The sequence below is a fragment of the Alnus glutinosa genome, chromosome 8, assembly GCF_958979055.1.
Source record: "Alnus glutinosa chromosome 8, dhAlnGlut1.1, whole genome shotgun sequence".
Taxonomy (NCBI): Eukaryota; Viridiplantae; Streptophyta; class Magnoliopsida; order Fagales; family Betulaceae; genus Alnus; species Alnus glutinosa.
The window spans coordinates 8,581,625-8,597,549 of NC_084893.1; the positions used below are offsets into that span (position 1 = coordinate 8,581,625).

Here is a 15,925-nt window from a genome sequence, read left to right on the forward strand (position 1 = left end):
CATCAAAATTACAGCACACTCTACACAAAATAGACTCACGTTCAACACCAACAAATCAAAGACTACCAAATCAAAAATTGAAAATAAAAAACACAACAAATCTGGTGTTATAAGTGATCGCCCGGTCCATTTTGCCCATCATTACAACACTAGCAACAAATGGGTTAAATAGTATAAACATCAAAACTATGCAATTGTTTACCTCAAAAAGAGGAACCAAATTATTCGATGTAACATCTACTGGGCACCCATATATACACTTGAGAACATCCACAAATGTTTCCAGGCTCCAAATCATTATGCATAAAGTCCAGACAGTTTTCACCAGAGAACATTTTAGCAATAACAAACCGGCTAGTAAGCAGAAATATGTTTTAGGTCAAGAGTTTCAAGATTTAACACACGCACTGACACATGATTTCATCTCAACCAAGCACGAACTCCAACTATAAACTCAGTAAAACCAAATAACATAACACAAGACAGAAAAGCAAAATCTTGACAATATTCAATATTTCTTGAATATTATTAAAATCTACGACTCAACAGGCCTAATTTGATGAATTAGCTTTCAATGAGCAATTTCCAAACCGTGTTTTCCATCCTATACTCAATTTTGTCAATTTTCTCAGCAACCAAACAAAAAGCTTAACCAATAACTGGTAAGACTCAAAGTTACCTAAAGCTCCCGCTTTTTATGGCCTTGGAAATACGGAGATTGTTCTACTTCGGGCAGACCCGCGGCAAACGACGATGAGTACGGCGTTACCTCCAGGAGCTCTACTCCTCGGTGAGTCTCGATTTTTCTGCTTCGGTCTATCTTCTCCGTCTCATCATCGATCTCGATCACTCAATTTGTAAAAGAAAAGGTGAACTGTTAGATGGGTTTCAGTTGAGAGGAAGAAGACAGTGGAGATGTGTGGGCAATAGGCGCTGATAGTGAAGGTGTTTGTGAGTTCCAGTGAAGCGGAAGCCGTGTATAATGAAAATCGGGTAGGTAATGGGAGCTTTCTGGGTTTTGCTTATGGAAGGGAAGCGGTTTTCTCGGTACAGTGGAGAGTATGCAGGGGTGATGGCAGCTACAAGGCGATAGGCGAGCAGGATTTGGGTTTTCTGCTGTTTTTGTATGTAGGGGGTAAAATGGGTATTATAAAAAGCAAGATTCAAAACTTGCTTTTTGAGATGTTGAAACCGCAACATCCGTATTATGGGGAACAGGGCCTTAAGGGGGAGGGGAGAAGGGAATCGGTTTATTAAACAGGCCAGAATATACAAAAGTACCAATTACGTCTATCATATGTTCAAAAATACCGTCTGTGATACAATAGATATTCACTAGAAATGGGGAGTATCCTATTCCCTATCTCAAAGGGATCAACTTAATTGGACTAATAATTAACCGGATCAATTTTGATTAATTACGGGTATGGTTAGACCGGGAAAAACATACCCGCCAACTTTACGCCCCGTATTCAAATTAAAGCCTTGGCCCACTATATACTCGTTGTATAAAAAAGAGGGGCCCAGTCTGGCAACTAACATGAAGACACGTCAGCGCCAAAATGCAAAGCACATATGGGTCCCACTTCTTTTTCCCCAGTTTTGGGAAACGCAACCAGTTACGTTTCAGTTGCTTCCTCTTTCGCTCTGATAGGCTGATAGTGCGAGAGAGATATCTCTCTTTAGGGCACGCCATGGAGGTCTGCGCTGAAAGCCAGAGGAGTAGTGGCAGTCAAAGACGAGTAGGGATACTCTACGACGACCGTATGTGTAAGCACCATACGCCCGACGGTGATTACCATCCCGAAAACCCTAATCGGATTCGCGCTATCTGGAAGAAGCTCCAAAGCGCTCGCATTCCACAGAGGTGAATTCAATTTTTTTTTTTTTTTTTGTTAATTTTGTTAATTTCTTTTGGTAATTATTGCTGTTGTTTGATCTTGGCTGGGCTCTTCTCTGCCTGTTTCAGATGCGTGGTTTTGGACGCCAAAGAAGTAGAAGACAGATATGTTTTGTCAGTTCACTCCAAAAAGCACGTGGATTTGATAAGGAATATAAGCTCCAAACAGTTCGATTCACGGAGAAATAGGATCGCTTCGAAATTCAATTCCATTTACTTGAACGAGGGCTCGTCCGAAGCTGCTTTTCTCTCTGCCGGCTCTGTTATCGAGGTAGTAATGTTATGTTTTCACAGTTTCTCTCGATAATTCAAACTTCTACTCAAACAAGGGTTTTTTTTTTTTGGTATTAGTCAGGATGTTAAATGTTTGTGTTGGATATGTATAGGTTGCGGAGAGAGTTGCGAAAGGCGAATTGAGTTCTGCTTTTGCGATCGTAAGGCCTCCGGGACATCACGCCGAGCACAATGAAGCCATGGGATTTTGTCTATTCAACAATGTGGCTATTGCCGCAAATTTTCTTTTGAATGAAAGAGTAAGAACAACTCAGGGATTGAAAATCCTTAATTTTAAAATGATTGGAAAGCTCAAAATATGCATTTTTAGATTTAAATTTATTTTTTCCACTTACACTAGGGTGTCACCTCACTACTTGTCTTTTGCTTTATACATGGCAGCCAGAGTTGGGAATTAAGAAAATCTTGATCGTTGATTGGGATGTACATCATGGTAACGGTACGCAAAAGATGTTCTGGAAGGATTCTCGTGTTTTATTCTTCTCTGTTCACAGGTTTGTGGGGGAGTTTTCAGTTGATAAATCTTTTCTTGCTTCATCATCGGAGCGTATTAACATGTATTTTAATATGTTTACAAGTTTTAGTTTGTATTCATTTATTTGTGTTCGAAGAATTTAAATTTGACTTGGAGTAGGTTCTTGTTCTTGTACTTGTCACGAAGGATTATACAAAGTTTTATCTTGTAATTCTTTTTTTTTTTTTTTTTTTTTTTTTTTTTTTTTTTTTTTAAATAAAGAAAAATATCAGAGGCTTTCGATTGCTACTCAATTGGTTGACATTGTGTACTATCAGTGGTTCCTAGTTGTGGTGACTATATAGAGCTGTCCTATACAGGCATGAGTTTGGGAGTTTTTATCCAGCTAATGATGATGGTTTCTATACTATGATTGGAGAAGGACTCGGTGCAGGATATAATATTAACGTCCCATGGGAGAATGGTCAGTGCGGAGATGCAGACTATCTTGCAGTTTGGGACCATATATTACTTCCTGTTGCCAAGGAATTTAATCCCGATCTAGTTATAATATCAGCAGGATTTGATGCAGGTCTGGTAGTTTTAACTCTCATTCCTCTCATTATTCGTACTTTTAACATATCTAGGTATCCACTCTAGTTTTACCGTTTCATGTGTATCTGTAAATGCCATGGTAATGACCCCCCCCTAAGCCTTGGTGCCTACGTGGCATGCAAAGATTTATTTATCATATACAACAAGTCCTTCTTGGTGTATGTTGTATTATCATCATTTTGTTTTCTTAATGATGATGTTAGAAGTTACTTTATAGAGAAACAAACTCCATTCCATGATGCCTTTTAGATCATCATCTATTAAAAGGTTTAGTTTCAATCTCAATGATTTTATTTTATTTATTTATTTATTTTTGTATAGGTAATAAAAGAAATAGCATTAAAAAGCGTAAAGGCGCCCCTAAGCATATAAGGAGTATACAAGAAGGACACCAAAACAAAAGAAAAACGAAAAAAAAAAAAAGGAAGAACACCCGAACTCAATGAAAACTTTTCATACCATATTCTTTTATTGTGAGGTAGAACTGAAGATTATAATCATTGTTCCAATAACGTAGCATACAAGTAGCTGTTGGTTGTGTCATAAGCAAGCTTAGATATGTGCCAATACAGAAGAAGGTGCCTTGCCTAGATTTCATTTGTCCCGATTCTCTTAATGAAATGTTTCATTTGATACATTATGTGAAGATAGCCTGTTCAATTAAAACCAAATATAATCTGAAAAATTTAATGGTGAGACTTCAAAGCCAAGTGCGAGTTTGACCCAAACTTTGGCTCAATCTGCACTTTCTTGCTTCTGAAGTAGTAGAAGAAGAAGAAGAGGTCCTAATGAGTGCTCTGTTCTGAAAATTAAGAAGAATAGGACTCTGTTACTAGTATGCAGACATTATTTTGTAAATTTCACATAATTATTATGATAATTATGGTTTTGTATGCATCTGTTGTGGTGAACTTTCCATTCTTTTTTCACTTTTCTTTTGCATTAGAATATCAATTTTCGGCATATGACAACTCGCTGAGTGCTCATAGTATATTTTTTGTAATAAGTTTTGAAGAATAATTTTCCTCAAATTCTCTGCTTGGAACAGCTGTTGGTGATCCGTTAGGCGGTTGTTGTGTCACGCCATATGGGTACTCAGTTATGTTGAAGAAGGTTGGCATTCAATTTGATCTTGTTTTTCAAGATAATGTTACCTTCTTTGGTGAATGAAGATTTCTTTTGATATTTAGTTGAATAGAAGCTCTTAATATAGATTTCATTATTCACCGTTCACCCAAATTTTGTCAATAATTGTCTTTTCAAATTAGTTTTCAGCACATACACATACCATAGCATAATTCTTTAAGTTTTGTGTTTCTGTGTATCTTTTGTGTTTGTTATCTATTTTCATGTTTTTTTTTTTCAGCTGATGAAGTTCGCCCAAGGAAAGATTGTACTGGCATTAGAAGGAGGATACAATCTTGACTCTATAGCAAATTCAGTGCTTGCATGTGTGGAAGTCTTGCTAGGCACGCCTATCAGTGGATCTTCAGAAGCATACCCATTTGAGTCATCATGGCGTGTGATACAAGCGGTAAAATAACATTCTGTACTTTTCTTTAATGGGGAAGGGGGTGGGATGGGAATGAGTATTTATTTGTTTCTAACTTCTCTGCTAAGTTATCCAAATGTCTCCTGTATGAATTTTGCTGCTTTGTTTTTACTAGTCATTAGAATCTGAGACTTTTGTTTTCTGTTTTTGGTGACTAAGGCATATGTAATCTGTTTTGCAGGTGCGCCAGGAATTAAGTGTTTTCTGGCCAACACTTGCAGATGAATTACCAGCCAAGTTAATTAGTCAAACAGCACCTCTAGCTCCGGTATGCTTCTTCTGTTGTTAGTTGTGGACATAATTTTGTGTCTTTGTCTCATAAAACTAGTGGTAGAGAATTTTTACCTAATAAATTTGATCTCTTACCTATCAAAAAAAAAAAACTAGTGGTAGAGAATATATCTTGAATGCAGAGGGTTATTTTTATTTGACAATGTTTCCTTGGCAAGTGTTGAATTTTTAATGAAAGTATGATAATTTATTATATATTCTCTATGGCCAACTGCTGAGGAAAGAAGTGCAAATGATATCTATCGTCTAGTGGTGCTTAATTAATTTATTGTCCGATGCATTTTCAAAAAAAGTAAAAAAAAAAAAAAAAGGTGTTCCTTTAAGCTCTTTAGAAACAAATTTTTGCTTGGTTTAAACAATAAAATTGTGTGCAAGCACGTTTACATATTGTTAGTACATTCAAAATGCATTTTCAGGTAAAAAATTATTCCTGTGAGAGAATCATACAGAACTACATTCATTATACCTGAATAACCATAAGCACAAGAGTTTATATATCTGTCAATGTAATGTTATTCCTCTGGTTGTTATTGAAATTATTAATGTATTGTTTTTGCCCAAGATCCCTTGTATTAATTGTCAGCAAGCTCACTTATAGGTCTGAAATGGGGCCCAAAAAGTGTTTGACTAATCAATGAGATACAAAATCAGTAGTAATAAATCTAGTTTTTAACTTTTCTTTCCCTCATGTATGTGTGCTTAGTGTTAGTAATGTATGTCTAGATTTTAGCTTCTGGAGGAACTGAAAATTTATATTTCATTTCCTCTGTTTTCTCTTCGTCTTCTTCAGCCTCCCCTCCCCTCCCCTCCCCCTCAGGGATTTTGAAATATATAGTCTTTACATTTTTGGCATATAAGTCCATCCTCTTACCCACTAAACCTTGCTAAGATAGTTGGTTCTCATTGTAGAATATTCTGATCTTGGGCTCTGATTCTGAAGTCGAGGATGACAATGGTGCAGTATCAGAAAATCTTGAGGAGGTTCTTCAGAGTGTTATACAGCCCCTGTCGAACCTGAAAGTTGATGAAGATAGTCAGGGTAAAGAGAGAATTGAAAATTTCATTTGAGATAGTTATTTTCTTCTGTTATTGTCATATGATGAGCTGCAATCTAATGCAGATAAAGTCGCCACTGCTTCCGACACCTGGAGATTGGAACTTTCAAAGGTTGACATTTGGTATGCTACTTTTGGATCAAATATGTGGAAACCAAGATTCCTGTGCTATATTGAAGGTGGACAGGTATGATTCAATACCCCCCCCCCCCCCCTTCCTCGAAAAAAAAAAAGGCCTGTGATTTTTGACATTAAAGAGATTTGGAATGGATTCTAAGCTTGCTATGAGATTCTATTATTTCATTAAGCATTGGAAATTTGTACAAGCACAAGTTCATCCTGTGAATTGAGTTTAGTAAACATGGCAGCTTGCCCCGTCCCTCCTTTTTTCCCCTGCTCAACAGGGTCTACGGAAAGGAAAAAGTAACAAAAGAAAAAAAATGAGTCTGTTATTGTACTTTGCTCCTCCTATGTCTTCTTGTGTTCTGCTTTCCCTGTTTTTGCTATTTGTTTTTAGAAAAATACAGGGCTTTGTGTCAGCAGTCGAAACCTGGCTTCCCTGAGAGAAGAGTTTGTCTGCAAGATTTGATGTTAATTTCTTTGAACAGGGAACTTCAACAGCATAATCAAACAGTGATTATGTGTTGGCGGGTTGTAGGATAATCGTTATGTGTTGACCATTTGCTTAGTCTCTGTACTGCGTGCTTGCGATTTATAAAGTTTTGTGAAGCTTCCTTTCTTTCCCTACTCTTTCATTTTTACTATGTGTGTTTTTTTTTTGGCCTTTTCAAAATTCATGAAATGACTTTCAGGTGGAAGGTATGAAAAAGCCATGTTCTGGTTCGACCAATAAAACTCTGCCGAAGGAAATTGTCTGGAAGACATACCCTTATCGTTTATTCTTTGGCCGTGAATCTTCAAGTTCATGGGGTCCTGGAGGGGTTGCTTTCCTTAATCCTGAAAGCAAAATCGAGGATAAAGCTCACTTTTGCATGTATAGAATCACGTATGGTATTTGTTATGACTCTTTTTGTTTCTGTTTGTTCCACTTTTTAGCTCTTGCAGAAAATTCCAGTCTGTTTACTTGTTTTGTCTTATTATCATCTTTCTCTCGCAGGTTAGAGCAGTTCAATGATGTTCTGCTTCAGGAGAACGATTCAAGTTACGACATGACTTCTCCTTTGTTTGATTTGGCTGCTTTAATGTCTGTTACAAGCAAGGAGCCCAATTCTGTAGAGATTCTGGTATGTCTTTTATGCCTGAATGTTTTCAGACTGAAATAAGCATATTTATCTAGTTATCATCATAATTTCGATTTGTTTTCCCTTGACGCTTAAATTTTTTGTGCAGGGGAGGGGTTGGTATCGAAATCTTGTTTACTTGGGAAAGGAGCAGGACATTCCAATACTGACCATGACGTGATCCTCTCTGAAACCCTTTTCTTGCACCTTTTGACTAATTAATCGGTTCTTGCATTTTACCTTGCTATTGCCCTTTGTGCAGGTGCTCGCATTCGGATGTGAAGTGCTTCAAATCCGGGGAGCTTCCGTTGTGTCCTCCGTGCGAGGCCTACGCATCCACTTTAATAAAGGGCCTGGTAGGTGGAGGGAAACTTTCAGAAGAGGAAGCTATGGCGTACATACAAGAAGCTTCTAGTAAATCATTGTGATGGCAGTTTCTCTCCTCTCTCGCTCGCAAGTTGTAAATCCTCTTTAGAACCTCATGGCGGGAGAGCATTCTGGGCATGTATATGACTACTGCACAATCTAGTTAGAGATACATTCGTATGTGGTCACTGATTCAGTATTTATTCACTGGGTTCTTCATATTAGCGTCTTTCCACCTCGAAAAGTAAAAAGAATTTCGTACCTTTCTGTTTCGACTGTTTATCACAAGTCGAGTACTATGCTTATTATGTTGTTTGAAGCATAACCTAAATCCAGATTAGCTCCCGTCAATTTTGCATAAATTTGCTTCAGTTTAAGTCGGATTCTGCGTACTACAACTTCGTTTCGAACCCTGACAAGATTAATTTGTTGAGTAAGAGGATGGTAAGAGTAATTCTATAGCTTCCTTGTATTTCTCTTGATGGGACACTAAAAATGAAGTGTTTTAAAAAATTATCATTTGAATTAAAATTCAATAATGATTTAGCACAAATTAAATAGTAATTTGAAAAGTCACTATTTTTGAAGGGATACAAAAGAAATAAGGGAGATTTCTAGCATTATCCACGTGAAAAAAGAATCCATATTTAGTGATCTTTTTATGGATATAATTTTCATTTCCGAAAGTGAAATGTACAAAAGCCAAAGATGCTTCCTCTACTGCTTTTGTCACAAAAAAGAAGACAGCAAACGTCACAAGCCCTTTGATCGGAAATTAAAGCCATGCTCATGTATGAGACTGCCAAACGAATCAAACCACATTTAATAACAGCAAACAAGGCTTAAACCCTCCGATCATTACATTCTTATGATACATCTAATGCTCCGTTTGTTTCGGCATAAAATGATTTCTGAAAAATAGTTTCTGTATTTTTCGGTGTTTGATAGGAGCAAAAATAATGGTCAACAGGAAAATGATTTCCGTTTGATAAAAAATGCTTCATAAATTTTGAAAAATGATTTACGCTTTTTAAAAGCGTAAATCATTTTTCGTAAATGGTAGATGCAGTCGACTCTTTTGTAAACAACGCAGTCGATTTTTACGTTCAAGCAGTTGACTATTGGCGAATTTCGACAAGTCAAATTCTGACTCCGGTCGGTGTCGGAATTCGACAAATTAAGCCGGAATCCGGCGACGTCCAGCAGATGTCGCCGGATTCCGGGTATACCATGCCAGATTCCGGCCAGACTGGCCGGAGCTCCGGCTATATCGTCGGATCCCAGCCAGGATCCGGCCATCTGGCCGAATCTCCAGCCGTCTGGCCGGGATCCTGGACGAATCCGACTGTTCTGGCCGAATCTCCGGCCAGCTGGCCAGAAACTGACCAGGACGGCCGGCTTCCAGTCAACTGGCCGGGATCCGGCGAAAATGGCCGGATTCCGGCAACTTGGCCGGATTCCGGCAACTTGGCCGGATTCCGGCAACTTTGCCGGAATTTGTATATGCCAAATATAAAAAAAAATATTTTTATATTACTTTATATTAATATTTTTTATTTTGTGAATAAAATTAATGATTAAATTAAAATATAAAAAATATTTGTAATTTTCCGTACGCGCCAAACACCGAAAAATGATTTCGACGGAAAATATTTTTTTGAAAAATGACTTCTCTGAAACTATTTTACGACGGAAACCATTTAACACAGAAACAAACGGAGCATAAGTTACAAATCAGTAAGAGAAAGTCATTTATAAAAATCTTGTAAGCATGCTCCAGATTTCCTAAAAGCATTAAACAAACACCAACTAGGGACTGGAATTCTTATATTACTTCAGTGCAAGACATACTTGAATTTCAGAAAAGCTTGAAACAGAATAGAATCCATTTGGACCATTTCCGATACATGAGAAAACTCTCATCTATATCTTCTATCTTCCTTTTCACAAAAATTATGGGTATGCTAGCTACATGCAGAGGCCCTTGATTATTTCTGGTAATTTAGCTTTGTAATGATAAAATAAAAGAATGAATACGACAAAAAATTGAGACTGACCAACATGTGAAGGCAACTCCACTCGGTTGATAATTTACTCGCATACCATAAATATTCAGCAATTGTTTCCTCATCGATATTTTAGTGCAGCATGGCCTGTTTCACCCAAATGCTTATGTAATTTATTCCTGCCATGATAACATCATTCGAAACCCCATTATTAAAATTTATACAGGAAAATGGCAACAAACACTTTAGACACAGGTCGCATATCTACTGGGAAAAATAAAGCTAAAGTATCGAAACAAAAGAGGGAAGTTACCTTGATTCAAACTCCTCCCCACATGCCTCACATAAATTGCTAGAATTCTTTGATGCTGCCTGATTAAGGAGACATCATCACAAATTAGAAAGAAACAAGCAAGTGTGACCAGAATTAACAATAATAACAAGAACTATATATATGTGACTTAGGACAGCAACCACCCTTATTTTCGGTGCAAGCAAAATTAAGAAAAATAACCAAGATCAAAACATAGCATCAACCAGAGAATCCGTTTGACGTCATTCAATCAGAATCGCGACAGAAAATATGGCTTGATTTCCTGCAGATTTGGGTGGCAAGCACATATGGTAACTTTTCCATGACTGATTACAATTCCAACTGATTCTCTTTTCCTTGTTTGCATCATTAATTTCCATGATAGAATAAGAATTGTTATTTTTTAAGTTGAATTTCTTTCTTTTAAGGAATTTATTAGTATCCTAATAGGTTTAGTATCCACCTTTTTAATATTGTTAGCACACAACCGTTTGAACGGGGTGCGGCCGAGCCCTCTCAGGAGGCAGACCTGAGAAGTCCCGTCGCAATCTTGTTCGAATGAGAGTGTGACTGGGAGTCTCTGGAGTAATTGCCTAGGATTTCAGTCGCAGCCTGTTGGACTGGGCTGCCACCAAGACACCTGGAGTGAATGAAACATACAAGGAAAGACAATCTTGACAAAATGCACTATAAAACACCGAAATCCTTATCCTACAATGCATCACTCTCAATTTATGCCTTCTAAATTTAGTTTTATCTTTACCTTTCATAGTAAATTTCCGATTAAGAAGTTAATTTTCCTTTTAGAATTCTACAATTGTATTGTTTAAATGTCATCCTGTGTAATGCAGGGACAACTTTTTATACTGAAATATTGAAATCAATGAAAGTCTGGTGTCTTTGTGTTTCTAAGCTACGTGGCAGCTAGTTTATTTTACAGAGAAGACGTAGCTGCTTCTTTTCTTTCTATCTTTCGCTTCCGCTATATCAAGTGGTATCAAAGCGGGCTTTATCCTAATTGATGGCCAGCATGTACAACGGTAGCAACCTCTCTAACATCGCTTGTAAGAGAGTGGCTCTTTCGAGAGTCAAACTGATGGAGTACCAATATTCGATCAAGCAGTTGATTGCACAATCGCAACAAGAATTACGTCAAGAACTACAACAGTCGATACACGAACCATGACGGTGCCGTCATTAGACTAACAGGGAAACACATTCAGTTTCAGTGTTGGCAGGTTCCTTGACAACAATGTAAGTTGTGTTCAAAGTGCCTGTAAATGTAATCTTGAACCTCAGAATAGGTCCCGCCCACCTACAGAACAAAAATCAGTCGCGGTGGGGATGATGCTAAGGCGTCTACTTTGGCCATGAAAGTTGAGTTGCAGATAGCACCACCTCAACCACCATTGCTACCTGTCAAGGAACCGGCAGCGATTACAACCCAGTCATTCCACCAATGGCCACACCGCAAAACTAGAAGTCTAACGACAATAATAACACTAGTGCACGGCCAACACCAAACACAGCGGGGAAGGAAGGGGTTCCTTTTGAAGAAAAGGGTGGAGTCCTTGTCAAAAAAAGAGAAGAAGAAAAGGGTGGAGTTGAAGATGAACTCCAAGGAGCATTTGCCAAGGAAAAATTTGAAGGAGCCGGAGATGACCTCCAATGGGAATTTGCTAGAGGAAACTTCGCAGAAGGAGAGGAGAAGAAGACGCGATTTGCCAGAGTAAACTTCACTGACTTATTCGAGTACCATTCCTTGGAGGAGCCACCATATCTTGAAGAAAACTCGAGGAGAAGTTCTTTTCAAGCGGGGGTGTCTGATGTTGGACAGCAACCACCCCTATTTTCGGTGCAAGAAAAATTAAGAAAAATAACAAAAATTAATACAGAGCATCAATCAGAGAATCTGTTTGATGTCATTTGAGCAGAATCATGACAGAAAATATGGCTTGATTTCCTGCAGCTTTGGGCAAAACTTTTCCCTGAATGATCACAATTCCAACTGATTCTATTTTTCCTTCTTTAAGGAATTTAGTTTCCTATTAGGTTTAGTATCCACCTTTAGAATATTATTAAGATGACCGTTCCTGCCGAGTCTCTCGGGAGGCAAACCAGAGAAGTCCGGTCGCAATCCTGTTTGAATGGGGTGTGACCAGGAATCTCTGGGGTAATTTCCAAGGAGTTCGGTCACAGCCCGACCAAATGGGTTGCAACTGAGACACACCTGGAGCATCTGAAACATACAAGGAAAGACAATCTCGACATAATCCACTCTAAAACACCGAAATGCTTATCCTAAAATGCATCACTCCCTTTTGCCTTCAAAATTTAGCTTCTCTTTAGCTTTCATAGCCAATTTTTGATTAGGTGGTTAATTTCCTTTTAGAATTCTACAATTGTAGAATTTAAGTTTAATCTTGTGTAATGCAGGGACAACTTTTTTTTTTTTTTTGATAAGAACTGCAGGGACAACTTTTTATAATGAAATCAGTGAAATTCCAGAGTCTTTGTGCTTCTAAGCTAAGTGGTAGCTTGTTTATTTTAAAGAGAAGAAGACATAGCTGCTTCTTTTTACATAAAGATACTAATCACACAGCAAATGACTAGCAGGTCTTCAAGTCAACAAGGTGATTTTAATCACACAGCAAATACAAGCAGATAAGTAAAGATAAATTGTGTGGCAAAGAAGAAAATTGTTGGAGCATAGTTTTTCTTTCTTTTTTGTTTTTTATAAGTATGTTGGAGCATAGTTACCTTAGCTTTCTTCTGTTTCGATGAGTTCTTTGATTTGGCATTTGTGTCTTTCTTCCCTGTCCCTTTTTGATCAACAGCTTGGTCTGAAACCTTTTTACTCCTACCTAACCGATTGTCCCCTTTACCATTACCATTGCTCTCATTCTCCGGCAAACAATGAGTAGAGGATTCCTCCAAGTTGGAATTCTGATTTCCATCACTTTCGTCGCTCCGACTATCAATCTTATCAGTTGCATCCCTCATAGCCTCTCCACCATTCCTTTTGCCCTTCTCCTTCTTGCCCCCACGACTCCTTCTTGTGCTCTTCCGATTATTGTACTCCATAAACTCAACCCCATTACTCTCATCGTCCTCAACACGACCCTCACTCCCAAATTCATTCTCCACAAATCGAGTAGAGGATTCCTCCAAGTTGGAATTTTGATTTCCATCACTTTCATCGCTCTGACTATCAATCTTACTGGTTGCATCCCTCATAGCCTCTCCACCATTCCTTGTGCCCTTCTCCTTCTTCCCCCCACGACTCCTTCTCGTGCTCTTCCGATTATTGTACTCCATAAACCCAACCCCATCACTCTCATCATCCTCAACACCACCCTCACTCCCCAAGCCCACATTTTTCCTATTCTTATGCCCCGCCACCATTGCCTCAAGCACACCCATTTCATCTTCTTCATCATCATCATCATCATCATCATCGTTGCCATTGTCCCCATCCCCATCCTCGACCTCATATAATTCATCTCCATTCTCCTCCCCCTCGATTTCCAAACCATCCCTAATCCTCTCTCCAAGCTCATCCGCCACTGTCTCCTCCTCTTCTTTTTCTTGTCCAACACCATCATCCACTTGTACTCCTTCATCACCAATGGAATCCCGAAACTCCGCAACCTTCTCCTTATGCTTCTTGGACTGCTCGTGATTCTTCCACTGCTTCTCGCTCTTGAACTTCTTCCCACACACGACACAATACAACTCCTTCCCTTCCCTCGCTTTCCTCTCTTCCTCTTCCTCCTCTTCCTCCTCCACCTCCTCCGCCTGAGCCCAGTCGGGCTCCACGTAAGCCCTAACCCTCTCCATCCTCTCCCTCTCCAATTCCCTCTTCCTCTCCCTCTCCAATACCCTCTTCCTCTCCATCTCCAAATTCCTCTTCAACGCCATGTCGATCACGCGCTTGTCCCTCTTCTTCACGAATTCCGCCAACCCACGCACCGTCTCGTTGTACTCCCTCCTCGCCTTCTTCCTCGCCTTCTTGTTCTCCTCCTCCATCACCCTCCTCGACTTCCGGTTCAGCCCCGCCATCGCGTCGTACTGGTCCACCCAGAAGAAATCCATCACCGAGCTAAACCCTAGCCAGTAGTTGTAGAACGCGCTCACCTGCGCGTAGGGACTCTCCAGGTTCCCCATCGCCGGAGCCTGGCGCACCGACTCCCGCCCTAACCCTAGCTTACTGGCGAAATCGAGCTCGTTGGCGTAAATCTTAGAGAAGAGGTCGGAGTAGACCTTGAAGAACCCGCGACCCGAGTCGGAGTAGCCGGAGTAGACGGTGTTGGAGAAGAAGGAGAAGAGGTTGGGGACGGTGGAGTTGGTGGAGGGGTTCGAATCGGCGAAGAGGATCTGGGAGCGGTGGGAGTCGTACCAGGCGCGTTCCTTGGGGTCGGAGAGGACCTCGTAGGCCTGGGCCAGCTCTTGGAAGCGGGCTGTGGCCTCGGCCTGGGAGAGGCCCGACTGGACCAGCTTGTCCGGGTGGCGCTGCAGCGCCAGCTTCTTGTAGGCCGACCGGATTTCGTCGGCCGTGCAGTCGCGGCTCAGGCCCAGCACCTCGTAGTGGCACCGCTTTTCCGATGCCATGCTCTCCCTTTTCAGTTTTCAGCAGCCCCTGGGTGGCGGTGCTTTCTGTTATTGGTGAAGCTGGCCCTAGAGGAGGGATCCTCTCCAGTTCACTTAAACTGGACAGGAGCCGGTTAAGGGTGGGGATGTATCAAAGAAAAATCTAAGATTCTAAATTTGCCACGTAGCAAGCTCATTTGAATTGAGTTAAATGAAATATCAAAATGGCGAAAATACCCTCTCTCTTGTTTCTTTTCTCTCACAAAAACAGTCTCTGATGGCATGTCTCAAAGGCCCAGCGACCAGCGTTCATCCTTACTCCTCTGTAGCTTTCGGCCTCCATTCCTATCTCCTAGTCTCTAGTGAGATGAACCCAAGCTCCAATTGGTCCTTTATTTTATTTTTTGAAAGCTTTTCATCTAATTACCCAGCTTCTTCACTATTCTAGGATTAAAACCTCTCAAAAACTAAACCCAGATTTCATTCTTTCAAATTATTATAATAAGTTCATTTTGTTTGTTTCCTGGGAAAAAAACATCTGAAGCAAACATGTGATTGACACCGTTTAATGAACTGCTGCTCTGCATGGGCTGTGAAGGAGAACGACCAAAAGATTGAAGGACAACTCGTGTTTCCATTCTTAGCCACCACCAAGTCGTATGTGGCGAAACTCATGCTAGAAACCCATTTTTCTTTTTAGATGAATGAAGAAATTCTTATGACAGCACACAAAATTTACAACTCTCCATACCACTAGAACACCATCTGCAACAGCAGAGGAAAAAAAAAAAAAACAAACAGGGCAACACAACCCTACAAGACAACCATTAGTATAATAGCAGACGAACCCTCAACTTCATCACCCAATCAAAAAAAAAAAAAAAAATGAACCAACATTTTCCTCGATAGATTCATTTATCACAAAAGCACCAAGTTAACAGTTGAAACTTTGAATCGCTCTTTAGCCAAAATTCTGGATCGAAACACCCGTATGATATTTTGAGCAATTGCTTATAGCCTCCTCTGTTTTCACGCCTCCATACTCTGCAAACACCTCGACCTTGGATATTTTAACCTAGGGGTGTAAACCCGGAGCGGGTTCTCGGGTATTGGGTAAAAACCGGGAACCGGCTCCGGGTCCCCGGGTTTTTTGTTTTAAGCACTCGGCCCCGGAACTGGGTACCCCGGTTTTACCCGGATAACCCGGGTATCCGGTCCGGGTGGTATATTTAAAAAAAATAAAATAAA

General features: G+C 39.8%; 2 protein-coding genes across 2 annotated transcripts; one reads left to right on the forward strand and one right to left on the reverse strand.

Moving 5' to 3' along the window:
- The first annotated feature begins 1,622 nt into the window (after window positions 1–1,622).
- LOC133875635 (histone deacetylase 5) lies at window positions 1,623–8,050 on the forward strand. Its single transcript, XM_062313832.1, has 14 exons — window positions 1,623–1,867; window positions 1,970–2,171; window positions 2,287–2,433; window positions 2,576–2,688; window positions 3,029–3,240; window positions 4,312–4,376; window positions 4,630–4,797; window positions 4,997–5,083; window positions 6,016–6,145; window positions 6,227–6,348; window positions 6,974–7,167; window positions 7,279–7,405; window positions 7,512–7,579; window positions 7,665–8,050. The coding sequence occupies exons 1-14, from the start codon at window positions 1,695–1,697 to the stop codon at window positions 7,828–7,830; spliced, it is 1,974 nt and encodes a 657-aa protein (XP_062169816.1). The 5' UTR covers window positions 1,623–1,694; the 3' UTR covers window positions 7,831–8,050.
- A 1,782-nt stretch (window positions 8,051–9,832) lies between these two features.
- Window positions 9,833–14,797, reverse strand: LOC133875356 (DNAJ protein JJJ1 homolog). The gene is made up of 3 exons (XM_062313467.1): window positions 12,848–14,797; window positions 10,088–10,146; window positions 9,833–9,953 (listed from the first exon to the last, which is right to left on the reverse strand). Exons 1-3 carry the CDS (start codon window positions 14,696–14,698, stop codon window positions 9,896–9,898), a joined length of 1,968 nt encoding a protein of 655 aa, XP_062169451.1. The 5' UTR covers window positions 14,699–14,797; the 3' UTR covers window positions 9,833–9,895.
- Window positions 14,798–15,925: the final 1,128 nt, after the last annotated feature.

Bases quoted from the DNA above. Each gene is read 5' to 3' on its own strand.
- LOC133875356 (XM_062313467.1), bottom strand. From the start codon at position 14,698: ATGGCATCGGAAAAGCGGTGCCACTACGAGGTGCTGGGCCTGAGCCGC. The intron at 10,147-12,847 runs GTAACTATGCTC...CTCCTTAATCAG, and splicing joins CGAAACAGAAGAAAGCTAAG to GCAGCATCAAAGAATTCTAG. The intron at 9,954-10,087 runs GTAACTTCCCTC...TTATCATGGCAG, and splicing joins GGGGAGGAGTTTGAATCAAG to GAATAAATTACATAAGCATT.
- LOC133875635 (XM_062313832.1), top strand. From the start codon at position 1,695: ATGGAGGTCTGCGCTGAAAGCCAGAGGAGTAGTGGCAGTCAAAGACGA. The intron at 2,172-2,286 runs GTAGTAATGTTA...GGATATGTATAG, and splicing joins CTGCCGGCTCTGTTATCGAG to GTTGCGGAGAGAGTTGCGAA. The intron at 7,168-7,278 runs GTATGGTATTTG...TTTCTCTCGCAG, and splicing joins TTTTGCATGTATAGAATCAC to GTTAGAGCAGTTCAATGATG.